General features: G+C 41.8%; 1 protein-coding gene across 1 annotated transcript in view; it reads left to right on the forward strand.

The window, feature by feature from the left end:
- The window catches only part of LOC126924176 (uncharacterized), a 193,163-nt gene that overhangs the window by 11,341 nt on the left and 161,774 nt on the right, over window positions 1-20,048 (forward strand). The window contains exon 2 of the mRNA XM_050738390.1: window positions 66-300. Coding sequence (XP_050594347.1) covers window positions 66-300 — 235 coding nt within the window. The remainder of the gene's footprint in view (window positions 1-65; window positions 301-20,048) is intronic.

Consider the following 20,048-nt stretch of genomic DNA (forward strand, 5'->3'; position numbering starts at 1 on the left):
AGTTTTCTTAGTAATTCTCGATTGTCTCGAACGAGTGTTTGATATTTTCTTTATGGTGTTGATAGATGTTTCACGGGACGTGGCTGCAGTGGTCGACGCTGCTGTTGCTGCTGCTAGGAACGCGGCTGCTGTTCGTGGTCGCCCAATGTGGATCGTTCGCCCAGGATAGACAGGAAAGAGAGGACAAACAGGATAAACTGGCGCTGTACAAAGTCACTTTAAGGACTTACTGGTCGAGGGCGCGATTTCCACGACATTATCCAGAATGGAAACCACCGGCGCAGTTCGGCAAACTAATCGGTGAGTCAATTTAAACGTGTTTTCTAACGGATATTCCAAAATATTTCTCCACGTCCACGTAGTCTATGAAAGATTCGTATTAACATTTTCATAACGTAGCACAAAGACAATTCTGCCAAGCTGTCAAATATAATATTACAAATTTTATGAAATCAAAAAGAATAGAAGATGTTTTATGATGTTCATAAACTTATTATTTACGTATTCAATTTACATTTTTAAATTATAGAAATACTTCTTGTTCCTTCTATTTGTATAACAGGTAATATGTTTTTTTAATTGATACGTTTTTTGTAACTCGACGAAATAATAATTTACTGTATTTATAGTTTTTTTAATAACGTTGCGTTTACCCAATCTTTACACGTTATTCCACTAGTACGTAATGAATTAAGAAATGTCCCGATTGTGTTATTATAAAATATTTTAACGTGAAATCTCCACGATAAAGAATTAATTAATTTTTAAATTGTTCGTTCTAAATTCTTCGTGTTGTCGCATTGCGAAAGTATACAACGCGGTACAAAACGAAGAAAAGAATTTGAGCGCGATTCTATTAGCAAGAATACCATTCTTGGAAGAATCAATTAACGAACGAGGACGTTCGAACTTTAGCCGAGATTCGAGAAAATTCGTAGAATCATCTCGACGTCGAGACTTCTGGAAATTCGTTCCGCACGGTTTCGATGATCGGCGAATACTTATTTCTGAGCCGTGGCGCATTTCGAGCAACGTCAGCCAGCGGAACACGCCATTTCCGAGGTTTATTCTCTTCGACCTCCTTTCCCAGCCGACGTGAGAAACGATAATTGGAGAAGTTGGAAATTATCGGACGTCGACGCGTATGTCGTCGTTTCCAACGATGTCGGAGCTTTCCTCTGTCGCTTGATATACCGAATCTCGTAACAACACCGCTTCATCTACCACGCTTATTTCGGATTTTCTAAGACCATTATATATTCTTTTTTTTTTTTAGAAAAAGAAATGCAAGATAGATTTAAAAATTAATTTTCGTAATATTATATTAATATCACTGTGTATGTTTTATCTTCTATCGTTGCAACATCTTCTATCCTTTCCTTTAAAATAATTTTTCAAGAATTTTTATTCAAATAGCTTTTTATAACTATTATACAACACAATTTATCCAACAAATGTGTCGACTATAAATACCTTTTATATGTAATCTAGTCTTCGCGTTCTCTTATTTTCTAACGTACAAGATTATATCGCGTATATCGAATGCCAAGTTACACAATGTTTCTGCAGCAATAAGCAGTTTTCGAATAACAAATCAGGTGAAATTTTCGCAACAATAATCATATCGAACGACAGATTACATAAAATTTTTCCAACAATACGTTAAATAAATCTTCAAATACCTGTTTCTTCTTTTCTCTTTAATTTCTCAGAATTCCACCCACGGATACCTATAACACTCACACGTTGTAAAATTCAACGAGACCGTTTCAATCGCGACACAATCCACCGTCGAGAAAGAAATTCTCTTCTTCGTGCAGGTTGGTAGCGCGATCCAGGGGGCGGAAGGGCGTTGTAGTCGGTCCATAAACAAGGGGAATATTTCAGATGGTAATGCGAGCGCGGGAACAGGTGTCGTGACTCCCTGACGGTCTATAAATTTTCCTGGCGCCTCGTAACTCCGCGCGGTTTCGCACTTTCGATTCGTGGCTGTGGCCACCACGCACCATCCAACGAGATGGAGGGTGGTTTGGTAAGCGTGGCGGGTGGCTAGGAAATCGAGGGTCGAATAAATCCGCGAAGCACGTTGGTTCGCGAAGGGAAACGTCAAATTCGAATTAGAAAGGCACGCGGCGTTCGGGGAAATTCAATTTCACTTTAAAGACCGTCCTCGTATTCACGCTGGGTAAACGTCTAGGGTTTGGAATACGGGGGATGAAGCGAGCCAAGGGTCACGAAAGCGAGAGGAGCGCGGCGAAGAAAACTGAAAAGAGAAAAGGCGAGGATATGCTGGGAATGCGAATGCGCGCGGCATTTTGTTTTACGCTCGCAGAAAGAACTCGTGAATCGTTAGAGCTTGTCGAATTTCCACCCTCGAACTGATACAAGCGTTTCGCGGAAAGCTGCCGTGTCATCCGCCGAATTTGCCGCTTGTATTCGTTAAGACGACGACTCGTCGATTTTACGCGGAAATTCGACCGCCTGACTCCGTATCTTCTTCGTCGTTGTCGAGCAGGCTAAACCGCCGTGTAACGCGGTTAAGAATCGCTGCGATGCTCGTACAACGGGTTGAAAAATTGCTGCGGCTGTTGCGTAGCGTGGCGGGTATTATGAATTTCAGAGTGAGGCAGAAATAGAAGGTCTTTACTCGCGTAGGAATTCTTCTGTTGATAAGTATGTTCATACATAGATGTACTTCCGTTCGGATATTTGGTTACAAATGAAGATGACGTGTGAAAAAAATAATAAATGATATAGCCTGTTTCTTTATGCAAGAATAATTTAGATATTGAAGACGCTGTCGATCGATTTCACACGAAATCTATCTTTCCGTTTCCGACAAAACAACGAATTAATTATACATCTTCATGCTTGATAATTTTTTGCGCTCAGTCTAATAATTGATTCACGAAGAAGAGCGACGAGATTTAGTTTCATGCTGGTTGTATAAAATCGCATTCAACGGTATACAGTCAACGTTCGCTACATTGTTGCAACTACGATTCGGCGTGTCTGACCACGAGCGTCCGCAACTACTGTCTCTCCATTCTCCAAGTGTACGATCAAAGCGAGGCCTATTTTCTCTTCATTTCCTGGCATTACAAAAGCAATTAAAAGAAACTTCCGGAAAGGAAGCTGGAACTGGGTCACGTTTTCTCTTGCGGACAGACAGAAGAGAAAATAGAAGGTACTAGCGGTAGTACGCGACTAGCGATAAACATCGAAGAGGTTGCGAAGGATAAAAAGAACGCGAAGGGGAGCGAAATTCGAAGTCGTTGCGAACACGGCTACAAAACGTAATCGAAAATCCTTTACGACGATTCGTCGTACGACGGGCATTTTTAGCTATCAAGGAAGGTTCTCGCTCTCTCTATCTCTCTCTCTCTTTGTCTGCTTTCCGCATTCCGCAGAAACTCGACGAGAAAACCTTTCCAGGATATATCCTGCGTATACAGACGAACGGGCACGTTCGATCGTTAACGGGCGACTAATGGAATGGAATTCGCATCCAGATCGTCGGTTCCATCTCTCGACCTTCGACTCCACCTCCACAATGGGGGTTGCTCTTTTCTTTCTCCTCTCGTTTTCTTTCACCCCCTTGCTACCCGAGAAATCGTAAAATCGGCACCGACGTTCGCGTTGTTTTCCTCCCTGCAATCCCTAACCTGCTAGACTTAATTCGATTTTTCCATTCCTAATCCTTTTTTTTCTCCTCGTTTTCTTCGATCGGTTTTAACGTGTTCCAACTTCTCGTTTGTATTCTCTGGAATTTTATTTGTTTTTCTTTTTCTTTGTCTTCTATCGAGGAAGAATGTGTCCTTCCGTACGGCGGTGGTATCTTCACGCTGGTTGAGGTGAAAATGATAAGAACGTTACCGCGTGTCTGTAATGTAACGATCGGGTTGGAAATATCGACAGTCACGTAGACTATTGCTGTATTTCTTAGGATATTGTCTTGGTTAGATAGAGGCCGACTCTTGCATTAGTCGAGATATTTCGTCGAAGCGAATTCAGGAAATTGTCGTTGCCAGAAATACGCGAGCCGCGAACGCTCAAGTCCCTCAGTACAGAAATTAATAAAACATCCCTCCGATCCGTGGCTAGCGTTTATTCAATCGAGAGATCGTTGAATTCTTTTATCGGGGTGTGTTCGATCGATAGCTATCAGCTTGGAAGAAATAATTTCATTCTAAATATTGCAGGCGCGAGAGAATCTTTGTTTTCTAAATCACTCTGATTATCAGATCGTTATTAGATCACATTTATTTTTCATTTTCCGCGTCAATCTTCTACAACCTAGCATTCGCGCAGTACCTACTCCATTTTCCATCAGCCAGTCAGAATCATGTGCAGGAAAATCTAAAAATCGTTGTCTCGTTAATCCGCTGCACACGCCTGGCGGCGGAATTCTCGAGTGGTTGAATTCTAGCTGGCAAAAAGGCTCATCGCATATTCACGCGGGTTTCCGGATCGAAGAAATCTTTGACGACGCGAGAAAATGTAGACACACGATGGAAGAGAACGTAGAGAAGAAAATACAGAGGCTAAGGAGAGGAGAGAGAACGCTTTAGACCGAGGAGTTTTCTCTTCTGTGGACGCTCCAAGGGCCGCTTCTAATTATTCTTCTCTCGAGACACCCGCAGCGCGCACGGTGTTCTCGTTATTTTTTTTTTTTTTTTTTTTATTTATAGCCGGGGAGCGACGGTTTGGAGCTAGCGCGAAGCGGAAGGACAGAGACGGGTGGATAGAGCGAAGAGTCGAGTAGCGAGTCAGTGGAAAGAGACACGTAGAAAGAACGAGAGAGACTCAGGGTGTGCCCGAGAGCGAAGGAGCCGTAGGTAAAGAGGAGAGGTATTTTTAGCCTGAACCGAGAGAGTCGGGCTTCTCGTTTTGCTCCCGTTTCCTCGTCTCTCCTTTCTCGTGTACCAGCTGTGCTCGAATCGACGCTGAAAAGCAACAGAATCGGGAAAAAATGATGCACTTAGCGGCGCGTTTCGCGACGCTGATATATCCGTGTGTTGCCCGCTCGTCTCTCCCGTTTAATTTTCACCGAGACCCTCGTTTTTCTCGCCTGTGTAAAATATTTCGATCTAACGAACCGCTCTGTTCTTTCTTGCCTTCTCTTTTTTTAGCCTTCCTTTCCTTTATCGAAAAAATTGATCACGCTCGTAGATCGTTAGAATAATTGTTTTTCGATATATGGTAAAAACTGTGTGACGAATGGTGTCGTCCGATTCTACTTACAGTTGGAGAATACTCCACGGCCAGGTGTTATTGTTGCTGCTTCCTCTTTTATCGAGAAAATTGATCACGCTCATAGATAGTTAGACTAATTGTTTCTCGATATACGATACAGACTGTCTGCCAAGATAGCATCCGATTCTACTTGCAATTCGAGAATACTTTGCGACGAGCTGTATTATAGCCGTTTTTCTTTATCGAGCAAATTGATCGTTCTCGCGGGTCGTTGGAATAATTGCTTTTTAGTTTATGGTAAGGACTGTTCGACAAGGTGTCGTCCAATTCTACTTGCAATTGGAGAATACTACGCGGCGAGATATATTGTAGTTGTGCGCGTTGTGTAGTCGGTCGTGAGCTCTTCCACTCGAAAATCGAAAGTATTAGACGCGTGACAAGTGCCGTGGGCGGGAAAAACATCACCGGGCAATTTTTAGTCCACAAGATTCCACGACACTCTTCCTGTTTCTATGAGTAGATACATCTCTGGTCGTAATCGTATACAGGGTGGCCCACGAATTAGTCACCACGATATTGCGGCTGGATTTGACAAAACCGATTACGTAGAAACATATTTGTATCTTTGTGTTACGTATCGGCGATGGAGTTCTAAATTACAGTTCAAGAACAAGTTATAATCATTTTGTATCAGATAATTGAAATGGCGCACGTTATTATAATAATATCGAACTCGTCTTCTATTCTAAAATTAACGATGCTACTTAACATTTTTATTTTATAAAAAAAAAGATAATAGGTTTTTGTTCGAAGAATTTCCCTACTAAAAGCACGATTTTCGGAATAAGACTGGTATCTTTGTGGCACGTGGAGGTCAAAGTGCGATCCTTCCACGGAACTACAAGTCTCCGGTTCTCCGGTTCTCGAGCTCCGTGTTTTCAGTGTCGATGGAATGATTCCCCGAGCATCCTTTTTCCCTTAGTGAAATTCTCACGTGTCTCGTATCGCGATGCAAAAAGCAAAAAGAGCTTTCGAAAAGGGTTCTTTACCCGTCGCCCTGGTATTCTTCGCGATTCGTTCCTTTTCTCGCGATGACACGACTCGTCCCTGCTGTCCTCTTGCGTTTCTAGTGCGTTGGTCGACTGGCGAATGAAAAACCTTGGTCTTCCAACGCAACCGGCCGTGCACACGTTTATTAGGCCTCGTAGTTAATTAAAGCGAAGCGCGCAGGGTCCTTGGAATTGAAATTCCAGGTAATATGAATAGCAGCGTTCCTCTCGTCGTCGGCTCGTATCAAAGCGCTACATCTTTCCGGAGCATCTAGCTGTTTCGTAATTGCGCGCCGCTTGTTGTCCACTTCTTCTTGCACTTTCTGTTGCTCCCGCTTCCTCCTTCTTCTTCGCCCTGGTTAACAAGCATCGCTGATTTCTTTAATCGAGCAACCAGCCTCGCGTTGATTTCTTCGCCGCGACAAGCGTTTCTTCGTATATGAAACGAAAAGCGAAGTTTGCTTGAAACGTACCAACGTAATTTTGACATTTAATTTCGATTCTTTGGAATCTCTTGATAAAAGAATTATCTTTATCCCCTGAAATTTCTCTTTTATCAGTTATCGATACATTTTTCCTGGTAGATTGTGAATATGACACGTTTGTTTATTTTATACGTACATGACGATTCACAAAGGTGTATATACATTCAAATAAATTTAACACTAGAACTACCACACCAATCAAATCGACTGGTTCTACAATTTTATAAATTTGTCAATCCTCGTTTAGGGATTATGGATCCAGATGGATTAATAATACCAAAAATGTACTACATAACATGGACTTTTGTAAGAAAGTAATAAATCAATAAATATAAAAATATTCTATTATTACGTATTTTTTAAAGACCAGTCATTTTCATTGGTTTTGGTAGAAATAGCTTCGTGTTAACTATCGGTGGTTCTAGTTTTAAAACTCATTTGTAAACGTTGTTTGTCTTAACTTAAATTCGTTTGTTGCGCTATACTAATTATGAAAAATATCAACGTACAACATATATGTGCAGTTTTGAAGGATTTATAATAAAGATGGTAGTATATAATAAAATAATTCAGAGCATAACAGGTTGAAACGATAATAACGTAAGGTGACTGCGCTATATAGGCGTTCCAATATTTTTAGCCGATAATAAGGATCCCATCTGGCTCGTTCCATCCGTCTTAACGAGTCTCCTCGAACGTCAGACGCATTAAGCCCCGGTCTTCTTGTCCCGATCGGCTTGCTTTGCGGTCGATTCATCTTTTTAGACCATCTCGATCCACGTCGTTTACGTCGTGTCCGTTTTCCCGTTTGCAACGCCTCGTTTGTTTCCTTTGGCGATAATAACGAGAGAAATTCTGCGAGCCAAGACCGACTTCTCGTCACGTTTATTTCAAAAACCAAAGCCAAAGTATCGGAACTTAATTTTAATTAATCCCTTCTTGGTCTAATAGCGTTAGGTAAAAACTCAAATGTTTTACTCGCTTAATTAACCCTTTCTTACTGTATAGGTCGTGTGATTTTCTAGCCGATCGATTTTAATCAAAAAACTGTGTTTTAGAACGTCAAATTCGATCACGGCACGCGTGTCGCATTTCCTCCAAGAATGTCGCGCGGAATTGAAATTGAAATTTGTTTACGCGCACGAGCTCTATCGATTCGCTTTGATTGCGCGGTGTAAACACATTCGGGACGATTCATCGACGATGCCACGAATAATTTGCGGCTGCGCGAAGCGGTTGTATTTGACGCAAAATGCTCGTTATTTTTTCTAATTGCTTCATTGACGGAATTTCACTGTTTCCGCGATCTCTGACATTTCGCAGAAAAATATACTACTGACGAAAAAATGTGGCGCCGTTATACGTCCCATAAATTCAAATAATTTAAAAGAAGAGGAGATGGCTTTAGAATTGTATTACTTTACAGAGTCGTGTAATCAAGATTCTACTTACAATCGGATGAAGAAAATTACCATTGAAATCCGAAGTGTAGCATGTGGAAATCTAAAACGAATTGGCAACAAAATTAGTAGGAAATTCAATGTATTAATTCCATAGATTCCAAGAATCGAACAAAAATTCAACTCCGAATGTTATTACTTAACAAAATTCTTTAACCAAATATTTCTTGAAAGAAAGAACATTACTATCGAAATCAGTCTTATAAACATTCAACCAATAACAAAATTTACAAGGAAATTAGTATAAATAAACGTAAAAAGATGATCCTAAATCTCAAAGACCAAAGTGCGCTACGATACGAACGATAGATTCGTCGATACCTCTTGATCCATAGATTTTTCAGAATCGCGGAATCGAAACAGACGTTTCACTTTGAGCGTGCGAAACGATGAGCTTAGAATATCTATCGTGGACAGATATCGTAGATCGTAGATCTTTAAAAGGCTACAGAGAGAGAGAGAGAGACTCGTGAACCAACGAGAATTCGGCAGATTCATTTAGGCAACAGATAAAACTGGACAAAGCCAGGAACAAATAACTTACAAATCTCTCAAAGATGATCAACGTTCCGTCTAATTTGTAGTTTGATCCGGGTAGCTCCGTCGATTTGCTTTAAAATTAGTCGCGTTTTACTTACTACGCGATGTTCTACGAAACAAAACCACCCTCTGCATGTATCTCCCTTGGATATGGACTTTCCCCTGGTGTCATTATCGCGAGTACAGGCAACCTACAAGCCGCAATGGGCGGTGAGCTGGAGTGGCAGGATAGAGGCAGATAAATAAATAGAGAGATAAAGAGTAGGAGGCGAGTACGACGGAAAGCTTTCTGTAGCGGATGTACTGCTCGCGTCTGAAAACCATCCCCCGTGGGGCTTTTGTTGATTTAATAAACGCGAACCCTCAAGCTCACCGCTTCGACTACGCATTGTCGTGCACTGGCTGCACCCCTCTGTTCGTTTTATCTCCTCCTTGATGTCTCCTTCTATCCACCCCCGCCACTTATTTACCATCTTTCCTTATGCGCGCGTCTCACCTTCCTTTTCTGTTCAATTTATTTGCCGCGCTTTCCTCTCGCCTTCTTATTGCTCCTTTTCTTTTTCTCCTTTTGTCTCTCCTGAACTACGCGTGATTTGTTCGACTATGGAACGTTCTTCACGCGATTTCAGCACGAGTACGGCGAGAGTAATCGTAAATGAAAGCGAAGGAAGGTGGAACTAGGCGACGGAAAATAATCGTTGATGATACAGGGGAGCGAGAGCGCGGTTGCTTCCGGGTGGATTCGCGGAATAAAAGTCGAGAAGGAGATGGAGAAATTGTGTTGCATGATATGTTACGCTCGTTCGTACACTGCTCTTCGTGAGTATTAGACATCTGACGGTGTACAGAACGTGGCAATCGGTGGTTCAGATTGTTATCGATTGATCGTTTGGAATTTTCTATTCGTACAAGGCGAAGAAAATATATGAATTTGTCATAAAACGATCGATCGACGACTACACGGGGTTTCGTATAATTGGTACCCAACTTTTCTTTCAGGTCCGAACGGTGTTTGTGGTTCTTTCGCTTTTTACCATGCTCCTTGTTACGTAATTTTTGGATGTTTCGTAAAACATTTGAAAACAAAGAAGATGCTAGTCACAGAGTCTCGAATGTCGCTGAAATCGCAGAGTGAGAGTATCGGAGAAGGAACGTCGCGGAGGAACGTTCAAGGGTATCCGGTTTCGCGTCAGCATATCCCATGGAATGTGTAATTTCGTAGACGCCCCATGATTTTATAGAATTTGCCGCACTTTGCCCGTAAATCCGGATCCGTTTGTGAATTTCTGGTACGCCCGGCATGGTTCAAAGGTGAAAGAGCAACCGGTGTCAAACGCTAATTTCCTGTGAAATTATTCAAATACCTTTCTCCGTTCGACCATTTGATGGTTCTACCGTTTTGCTCGTCTCATCCGACGTGCTCCACCATTACCGTTATAGGCTTCGTTCGCTTTAAAATGTCTTGTCGCTGCTCTCGAATGTCTTTCCTCGTTTAAAGTCGATTCAACGCGTAACAGTTTCCCAAGAGTTTCCATTTCTAGCCAATTTCTTGGCAAATTTTTACACGCGCTTGCTTCTCTGTGTTCGTGTATAACTCGCAAGGTATATAATCGTTCACGATGACGCAAAGTAGACTATCAGCGACGATTTAGCGGCACGCGGATAGAATTTCGTATCGGCGATTAACCAGGTTATCTGCCCATCCGCGTCGCTACCGGTTCGATTCGTTGATATCGACGGGGAGACAGACTGGGCAGCGTTAAAAATTTTCCACTCTGTTTTCCCCGGGCACCGGCGTGCTCCGAGCACGGACATACTGGGAAAGTAATTTGCCAGAGAGGGAAAGAGAGAGAGAGAGAAATAAAAATTACGTTTCAATGTTCGCACGGTGCCGCCAATTATTGCAATTTGCCCCGGCATTTCGCCCGGCAATCTCGGCAAATTGGAAAGCTAGTTGTCAGGAGAAAATATATAGCTCAGCGTACGTGTACCAGCAGGTCGAATAAAATGGTACCAACTATCAGTTTGTATAATATAAATAAAAAAAAAGAACATCATAAACTATCGAAGAGAGCTACAAAATCGAGAGCGAAATAGGGCGAATAAGGGTTCAGGTGTGACTATACCTGTGACGATGTTTGTTACACTAGTTACCAATGTACAAAGGTGTTGGTTAGAATTTCACGAAGTTCTTCGATTATATTGGACTGGCAACTAAGTGATTGCGGATTTTGTTAATACCACCTAGTGACAAAATCCGCAATCACTTAGTTTCCGAACCAATGTATAGATTACTAGTTAAAGGATCGGTTTCTCGAGGCTTCGAAGGTATAGTAACGCGTTGAAGGGAAAAAGAAAATTTTGGGAGGCTGAAGAAAGTCAAAGTGTGCCTGTGATGACATAATCGAAGAGGAAAAATTCTCTGTTGCAACGAAATGGCACGCATATTTATTATTATTTTCCAAAATCTACAAAACTTGTGAGTTGTGGGAAGAAAGGACGAATAAGTGGAGGAGTAGCTTGCAAGGGAAAGGAAAGAGGGAAATGTATGTAGCAAACAAAAAGAAAGATCCTAGAGATAAGGGAGGAATAGGATGATTGGGCGTGAGAAGGCGTTGTGTGTTCGCTGTTGAAAGGAGAGAAAAATAGCGTATTCAAATAGAAAAATATATAAGCATCGGAAAACGACGCTTAATCGCGAAAACCAGTAACACAGTCGAGTAAATACGAAAGTACGTAATCCGAGAATCGATCGTAACACTAGCTACGTTTCAGCATCGGAGCGAAAATTTACAGGGAAGGAAAAACAAAATGTCGCACTTCGCGTCACGCGGATTATTCATATCCGATTTCGTCTATCCTTCGAGCTTCATACTGTGTCGTTTCTTCCGTCGAGCAAATCGTGTACCATTATAGTTTGTTTCAAAAGGAAAAGTCCAAATCGTATATACGCCTTTGAATACGTACTATTCCATTCTATGTGCATTCGTACGTACATTTTTGAAAATTTATCGACTGTATTTACAGGAATATTTTTTCCCTCAAATGTTTCGAGTTATATATCACCAATTTGAAAACGTTCTATATATCGCTGTGTGTTAAAAGATTCGTAATCGCACTAGCATAACTCTATATCGCTTTCAACTCGCACTTCACACAATATACACATAGACGTTCTCTGTTGTAAATGTTCAAACATGTACGTATCCGTGTGCGATACGTTTCTTGAAAACGCGACTGTTGTCAAAAGGATCTGGCGTATGTGAGTCGCCATTGTACTCATTCGTGTGCGATACGTTTCTTAAAAACGCGACTGTTGTCAAAAAGATCTGGCATTTGTGAGTTACCACTGTACGTATCCGTGCGCGATACGTTTATTTAAAACGCGACTGGTGATCTTGCGAAAAGATCTTGCGAGTTTGAGTCGCATAGAAACAAACGAGCAAAGTAAGTCGCCTAACTGCAAATACTCTTTGGAATCTTCGGCGATACCACTAACAAGTATAAAGCTGGACTTGCTCCATTTGCCGAAGCTGTTTTCACGTACCGACCAACCAGCGGTTCGCAACACGCTACATCCGAGAATTTACTTTGAAAGTTAAACACCTAGACTTACGTGCAATCGATAGAGGGTGTACACGATGCTTGTAATGTTGATGCCGATCGTTTCGTACACTCAGTTTCCAACAGACGGTTCGTAAACGAGTCGTAAAATTAAAGTACGATCGTAAGCAAAGCACGATCCCTCCAGACTCGTCCATATACTTCATTGGCTTCATATTACGTTCCTGCGTGTAGTTTTAAAAGAACACAACGTTCATCGTTAGATCGTTGCCCTGTAATCTTCGTATGGAATTATCAATTTCATAATCGCACGAAACTCGAGTTTCGTTCAAAACTCGCCTATTTCATCCCTAACAACCTGATAGTTAAGTCTTCTTTACTTTTCACGCTGTAAACACTCGAAGGAGTTTACCCCGGAAGAATTGGGTAATTTTCGAGGTACGAGGTTTAACTTAACAGGTTCACAGTTGTGTCTTCTATATTGCACTTTCCTTTCAAACCAAACCCTGGATCCTTTCTGTATACGCAACTGAAAATCTTAAGTTAAACGGGGAGTTTTAATTAGACCCTTCCCTGCACAAGCTCCGGTACACTGACCGTACTCGAAGGTCCACTAAAATTCGCGATTAACATCTTTCTGTGAGTCTTGGAAGCACGAGTTTCGGTAGGGTCGTTAACATTCTCCGCAAATCTCTTCGAGGTCTCTCCTCGAGGATTAGGCGAGCTTCTTGCAACCCTATGTGTCGTGCAACGTTTCCCTCCTGTTACAGTGCCTTCCGCGTTTGAAAATTCGAAGCAACATCGCCTGTCACGACTCGAGATTAATCCTTGCTATTCGATTTACGCAACAGCGAGATTTCGTTATTTACAGCATGGAAATAGAAAAACTATAAAACCAAGAGGGGAAAGCCTCGCGAGACGTTTCGCCGTTACTTTGAAAGCGACTGACTTTTCCTGGCGGCGTTTGCCCGTGTTTCTCGCCGGAGTCCCGCGCACGATTTCATGAATAAATTGCGAGGGGTTGCGTCGAGACGGCGGAGCCAGGTGCGGACGAACAAACCTGTAACATCGGAACACGATCTTTCGCCGTCTGAGCAGCGGCTTCTTATTAACCAATAACAAAGCCTGGAAAAGCTAAGCTAGAAATCGCGATGGATGGGAGAGGGGGATAGGAATCGCGAGGGCAAGGGCGGGCAAGCTTAAATTATGCAAAGTGGTTCGATAACTCAACTTCCTTGCCTTCGACTTCGGTACCAACTTGGCTTTTGCTTAATATTTCTTTTAAAACTTCCACGAGCCAAACGCTCGTGTTTGCGAGCTGCTGCCTCTGAAAACCACTTTCACTGGTAGCCTCGTTGAATGGTTGACTGCAGGGGCTCGGTGCAGCCTCGTTTGTTTCAAAAGCTGGCCGAGCACGCCGTCTTGAGACGAATTGCCAGCGAGTAATAGGAAACGGAAGAGGGAAAGTAGAGAATGACCGCGACCAAGGTGGAGAGACGGTTGGAACTTTCTTAGCGTTATTCTGGTGCGCATAGACGCAAGTTGAAAAGATTTTTCTTCGTAGTAGCTCGTCCAGTGTTATATTTCTACTCGACGGCAGGAATTTTTGGTGTTTATTCGAAGAAAGAGAAATTTCTCAATTTTCTCTTTATAATACAACGTATAATATCGTCGATCGATTTTCATAGCCGCTGAGTCGCATCAATTGCATTCGATTTACTCGCTACAAGTACATTCTCTTATGAATATAGCGAAATAAGAAATTTCTCAGTGAGAAAGAGGATCTTTGAGTTTTTTCGCGATGGCGTGATGACCAATGATCGGTGGATTTCTGTAGTTCTCACAATAAACCGTTGAGATGCGATATCTCTACATGTGATTGAAGATCTTCTTGTTTATTTAAATAAAAAAATGTTCAATTTTCATCGCAACACGATTACCAATCCTGAGTCGATTTACGTAATGTTTAAACCGTTAATTGGGCGTAACTCATTCAGAAACGAAAGGTTGCATCACGCCGATCGAAAAGACAAGTTTCACAAATGATGGGTCGTTCCATGAAACTTTCCTTCTCTTTTCCTCTGCTGGGGACGCGAGAGCAATTAAAAGTTTTATCGACGTAGCCCGTCGTTCGGCCCCGGAGAGAGTCAAGACGGATACCATCCCCTTGGTGCAGCAGGCGAGAAGATTGCCGGTTAATGTAGCGTTATAAAGCGGCCCGGTTTTCGCGGCTCGTGCGAGAATTTCTCCAGGATCCACCTTTTCGTCCCTCGCCTCTTTCGCCTTCCTTTCGCAGAGGAAGATCGTCCCACGCTTCTGGGATCGAGTTTGATCCCCGTGGCTCAAATAGTCTGTTCGCTACGTGCCTCGAATGTGGCTCACGTTATCGTCCAACTTTCTCCTTTCTAGCGATTGGCCCCCATCGTGTCGTCCAGACTTGTGCGAAATTAGTCAAGCAACCGGCTAATTTCGTGTGAATTAAGTTTACGGTTATTAAGGTTTACGACCGAAGCGTTTATTTGTTTGTAGTTTCGAGAAATATTCGAGACGGTGGAATGCGTTAAAGTTTCTACGATAGAAATTTTGTCCTATTATGAGGGAAGAGATTCCAATCTTTTACTCTTATTTCAGCACGAACGAACGCGATAAAAGTTTGCGGAAACGATATTTTCAAGTGAAATTTTATTTTCGTAATTGAAGCGTTAAAAGATATCGATAAGTGGCGCGTAACTTTTCAATGAAGTTGGCGTTATAGAGAAGGAAGGTTGATAGCTTATTTGCTTCGGTTTACTTGTGTTTATTCTACGCGAATCTCAGAGTTGAGGAATAATATCTGCAAGAAGCCTCGGTCTATGATACAGCGATAAACTGCTGTTGAATAAACATACGAAATCTGTTGGTGCAACCTTAATCGAATTATCGCCATCGTCTAGAAACCCTGGCAAGAGAGAATAATAAACACAGAGACCAGCCTCTAAAATAGCTTCCAGCGGTTTATTCGCCTAACGGATCATCGAATGACTCTAATAAAACACTCTACGATATCTTTGTTTCAGCGATAATATTCCTATTACTCTTTACGTTCTAACATTCTTGTTATGTTTATTAACGTTCCTCGCGGAGCAGGATGTTGTAGCGACGAAACATCGCGGTAATGTCCGTCGGCGTTACTTGAAAATGAATATCGATCGGAAAGCTGTTAAGGCACCGTGGTTTTGGGATCGAAGATTTAAAGAGGAAAGTGCCGGAGTGAGAAAAGTTTAATGCACGGTTCCCGTAGTGTGCACGCTGAAATTCACAGCGCGAGACAAAGATTGCTCTCTCAGATGGGATCGTGGCGGAGCATTTGCATAAGAATTGAACGGGCTGCACTCGCGCACGGCAAACATTTTTCCAAGGCGAGGCCGGGAACCGAGCAGGTCGCGACACAGGGAGATATTAAAATCGAATGTCGGAGCGCGATTGTCGAGACCGCCTAGTAATTTCGGCTAATTACCGGCCGCAACGTCCATCATGCAAATCAGCTTCTGTCGCCACTACGTTCCTGTTCCGCTATGCTTCTCGTTGCTCTCGATAATCTGTTTCGTCGTCTGCGAGTTAAAGTCTCTTCGTCGTACGAATAAATTGACACACCGAGCGTTTTGTTTGTCGTAATCGATCGTCGAGTTAAAACAAATCGACCATTCTAACAATTGCGAGAGTTTCTCAAAGACCAGAAACTCGCAATTCTTGTTCTCGTACAATTCTTGTTGCATCGTTTTCAAAAGTTCCGAAACATATTTGCACCCATACTCGAACGTTCGAAAGCAGTCATTTCGTTTTGTGGAAAATTGAAAGAAAGAAGAAGGAGAAGAAAGAAAAAGAAAGAAGATGGATAAATTATAATTGTTCGAGTTTGGTGACAGTAACGATTTCAAGTAACGTTTTAATTCCACCACATTAAGAAGTAAAAAGGGCATTTTCCAACGACAGAGAAATTACTTAAATATCCAAGGATCTTGCGTAGACTTGGAAGATGTCAGTGGACCGACAGGAGAATTTGCATGAAAATATTATTGCACCGAGCTACGGCACATAAATTATGGCGCATCTGTTCCTGGTCCGCTTCTGTCTCGCTAGCGGGACATGCGGCAAGGTGTTTCAACCGAGGCGAGGTCAGGTCAGCCAAGCACTAGAAATTGTATCCGGAGCATGGCCCATTAGTCGAAATCACCACGTTGGCATCGTATCCCCGTTGAATAACTACGACGATTTGAATGCGGAAACAAAGAGAGGCTAGTCCAATATTTTCGCGTTAATTGTCACCTCGATCTTCTCTCTTCTTTCTTTAAGGAAACGGCGTCCCTCGTTAGTCCTTCTCTTCTTCGTCTTTTTGTGTTTCGTCTCTGGAATGGATCGTTTCTTTAGCGGCTAGTTAGCAGGATAAGATGAACAGTTGAAAATTCGTCAAAGTCTTGGTGATACCGAGAATTTCGTATTATACAACGGATGCATTGGACGAATCGTCTGGTTAAATTATTTTGTTTTCGAACATTTTGACTCGTAGCCGAAAAGATGATCGAATTATTTTTGATACGTGAATTTTTCGGTTATCTTTTATGGCATTGCTTCATTGGATAATTAACGAAATTACACGTGTATAATTTGTGAATTTGGTGAATATCAAACGTTAAAGTAAATGAACAATTTCGAAAACGAGAATAAAGAAAAGTTCTCTAATGTCACGCTTCCTCGATCGATTTCTTATTTTACCGATAAAATGAAACTTTACAGACGATTGAGAAATGTCATGAAACTATATTATTACTTCGTTAAAAATTACAAAATGGAATCTTGTACTTAACGTTCTCTCCTGGTTCTCTCGTTTCGTGGAAAGTTGGCTGCTGAAACGACCCAGTAATAGACAGCCCAGGGGTAAAAACATCCTCTTATAGGTAGACGGATTTGGATAAAGTTTGCAGGTGTTCAGGGCATGATAATTCGAAAACCTAACGGGAGTTTCGCCTTAGTATGCGGGCCAAAAAGCGCCGATAAAATTTCTGCCAGCGAATTTATTCGGGAAACTATCCCACGGCTCCCACGCGTCCCAGAATTATCGGAAGTTTCCAACTGTAAAATGTCGACGTTCGCATCGTTCGTTCTTCTATCCCTTGCACTTTGAATGATGGAGAAAGTGGTGCGAATCTGATTGATTCGATTTCGAAAAACACGCTCTTCGTGCGATGAGAAAAAGATAGGAGAACGCGACCTAAATAAATTAGAAGTTGAAATCCACGAGATGGATTCGTTTTTACTGGAATCCGTGTCCGATATCGGACTTTTATTCGCTCGCTTTCGACTCGGCTTATCGATATCACTCGAGGCATCGTCAAGTTGACGAACGACGAAATGTGAAAAAAGAAGGAAAAAAAAATAGAAGAGAAAAAAGGGAAAGAAAATGCAGTGAATCGGTTCGTTGAATTTAATGTCGCTACTAAGTGGCAGGAAATGGTACAGCGATGTTAAGAGGCTTACGTTTGATCGGGAAAATGCCCGAATTGCTTTGCCTCGTCCACTTGTAATCCGTATCAATTTCGGACTTGAGAATCGAAAAGAAGGCTCGTTAATTACGCGAAATTCGCTGTCCATTCGAGGATCATCCAGTGCTGGTTACGTTAATTAATTTTTTTTTCTTCCGGCAATAACATGAAAGACCGAAGAGTTTATTTTAAAACAAGGAAATGTACGTTTGAATATCGCGATGACGGCGTTGATTTTGTTTTATCGTATATATTGAGTTGATGTAAATAATTAAATGGCAAACTTGCCGGAGAGGGGAGGATGGTACGATAAATTTCGATCGGGAATGAAAGCTCCTACGTAAGTCGGGGGATCGTTTCGTGGCTACGTATTAATCGTCGACGCGTAAATTACAGATTTAATTAAATTAAATTTGCGGCGCGTAATTGCGTGGTCGAAAATGCCGGCTCGCGGAATAAACATTCGAATACAAATACCCCGGAAGGGATTATCGTAAGAAGCATGGCGCGTTCGATATTATCTGTTGCAATTTAGAGTGTTAATCTCTCGTATTTGTATCAGTCCCAGTTTCGTTGTTAATTCGTGTAATTTGCGGATTGTGAACATTAAAAATTACAGCAATACAGCGACAAAATCCTTTACTGGAAGAAAGGTAGATTAGAATAAAATAAATATATATTTAATAAGTATATAAAACAATAATAATAAAATTAGTATCTTCGATATGATGGCCCAGGTTCAACGTTCCATGAGAAATAATTTTTCATGTTAATCAGGTGCAGTCGTTTTTATTTTCTAATTTCTTTTCGTCAACTAAATAATACCGTGTCCGACATAACCAACATTTACTTAAACCCTAACAATTCCCTTGCTCCGTACAAATACGCGAACTACTACTCATCCACTACACATTTTCAAAATATGAATCGTTCCCTGTGAAACACATAATGTATCCATACTCGGAAAGTTCGTGTACTACACTGAAAAGGCTTGCTGAACCCTTCAATTTCAGAGGGAATATAACGTATAATTCCTGCGAGGAGCGTGTGCGCCATTGACTGTTGAATTTCAAAGAGCGGTTTTGGATGAACTTTCCAAAGGGTGGCTGGTTTTCAACCCTAAAAAGAGACTCGCACAGATTTGCCTACCATCCGTGGCGTAAATAATAGAAGGGTCAAATGTACTCCCTTTACTCCGGAGGTTTGAAAGCGGGATTCGTTTCCGAGTTACTTTGGAAAACTTGCACGGAAACTTGCGCGATAAACTATGTCATTAAAGATGTAGATTAGAGGCCGGTGATGGTTGCTACTGGATCTCGTATGCCGTTCATCGAGTAGATCTCTTCTCCAGTGGTAGCAGCTGTCACGTGTTTTCCCTTTGTCCCTCTCCTCCCTCTTTCTGTTTCTCCCAAGCGGCAAGAGGAACTTCGTAGTCGTTGCACCGAGTGTCGTTAGAGAGGCTGTAATAATAGCGATGAATTGTTGATAGGTATCGCGCTACTCTGTATTTATGTACAGAGGCATGCCAGCATCCCCCGAGTCACTTCACCCTTCGCGAATTCCTCTCTCATCACGTCACACGGCTGCCCGCTATGTCTATCTTGCTTGCATCGTAGCTACGGCTCACGATGCTTTTCCGCCCGTAAAATATGCAAGGAACGATGCTCTCATTACGACGAATTCATCCTCGAAATTTGTATATCGACACCCGAGCGCCACGCGCCAAAGGGTTTCCTGGAAGGGTGCATTTTTGATGGAGCTACACGACCGTGAGAGTTGATTAAGTTACTACCGGCATAAACGAACCTGCGAATATTCCGTCGGTGACTGGCATCACATCCTTTGAAGATTTCACAGTCCCTTGAAAACATCTGGGTGTGGGAAAGATGATACAAATGGTAGAATAAAGTAGAGATGATAAAAATGGTTAGAAATTGAAGTTTACATGTTTTGAGAAACCAGACAAGTAGGAGAGAGAGAGGGAGAGAGTAGGATTTTTTGTTATTCTTGGGCCAGAGTCGAGAAAAATCAAAATTTTAATAAACGAGTTTGTAGTCTGAATGGAAGTTAACAAGAAGAGGGAAATTAATTTTGTGAAATTCGATAATAAGAATTGATAATTTGCAAGAGTAAAAATATTGTAATTTGTAGTGCCGATTTAATTAATAGATTTTTCGGTCTGAATGATTAATAATATTAAAAAAAAGACAGTTGGACGTTAGGATACACATTTTT

The sequence above is a fragment of the Bombus affinis genome, chromosome 14, assembly GCF_024516045.1.
Source record: "Bombus affinis isolate iyBomAffi1 chromosome 14, iyBomAffi1.2, whole genome shotgun sequence".
NCBI lineage: Eukaryota > Metazoa > Arthropoda > Insecta > Hymenoptera > Apidae > Bombus > Bombus affinis.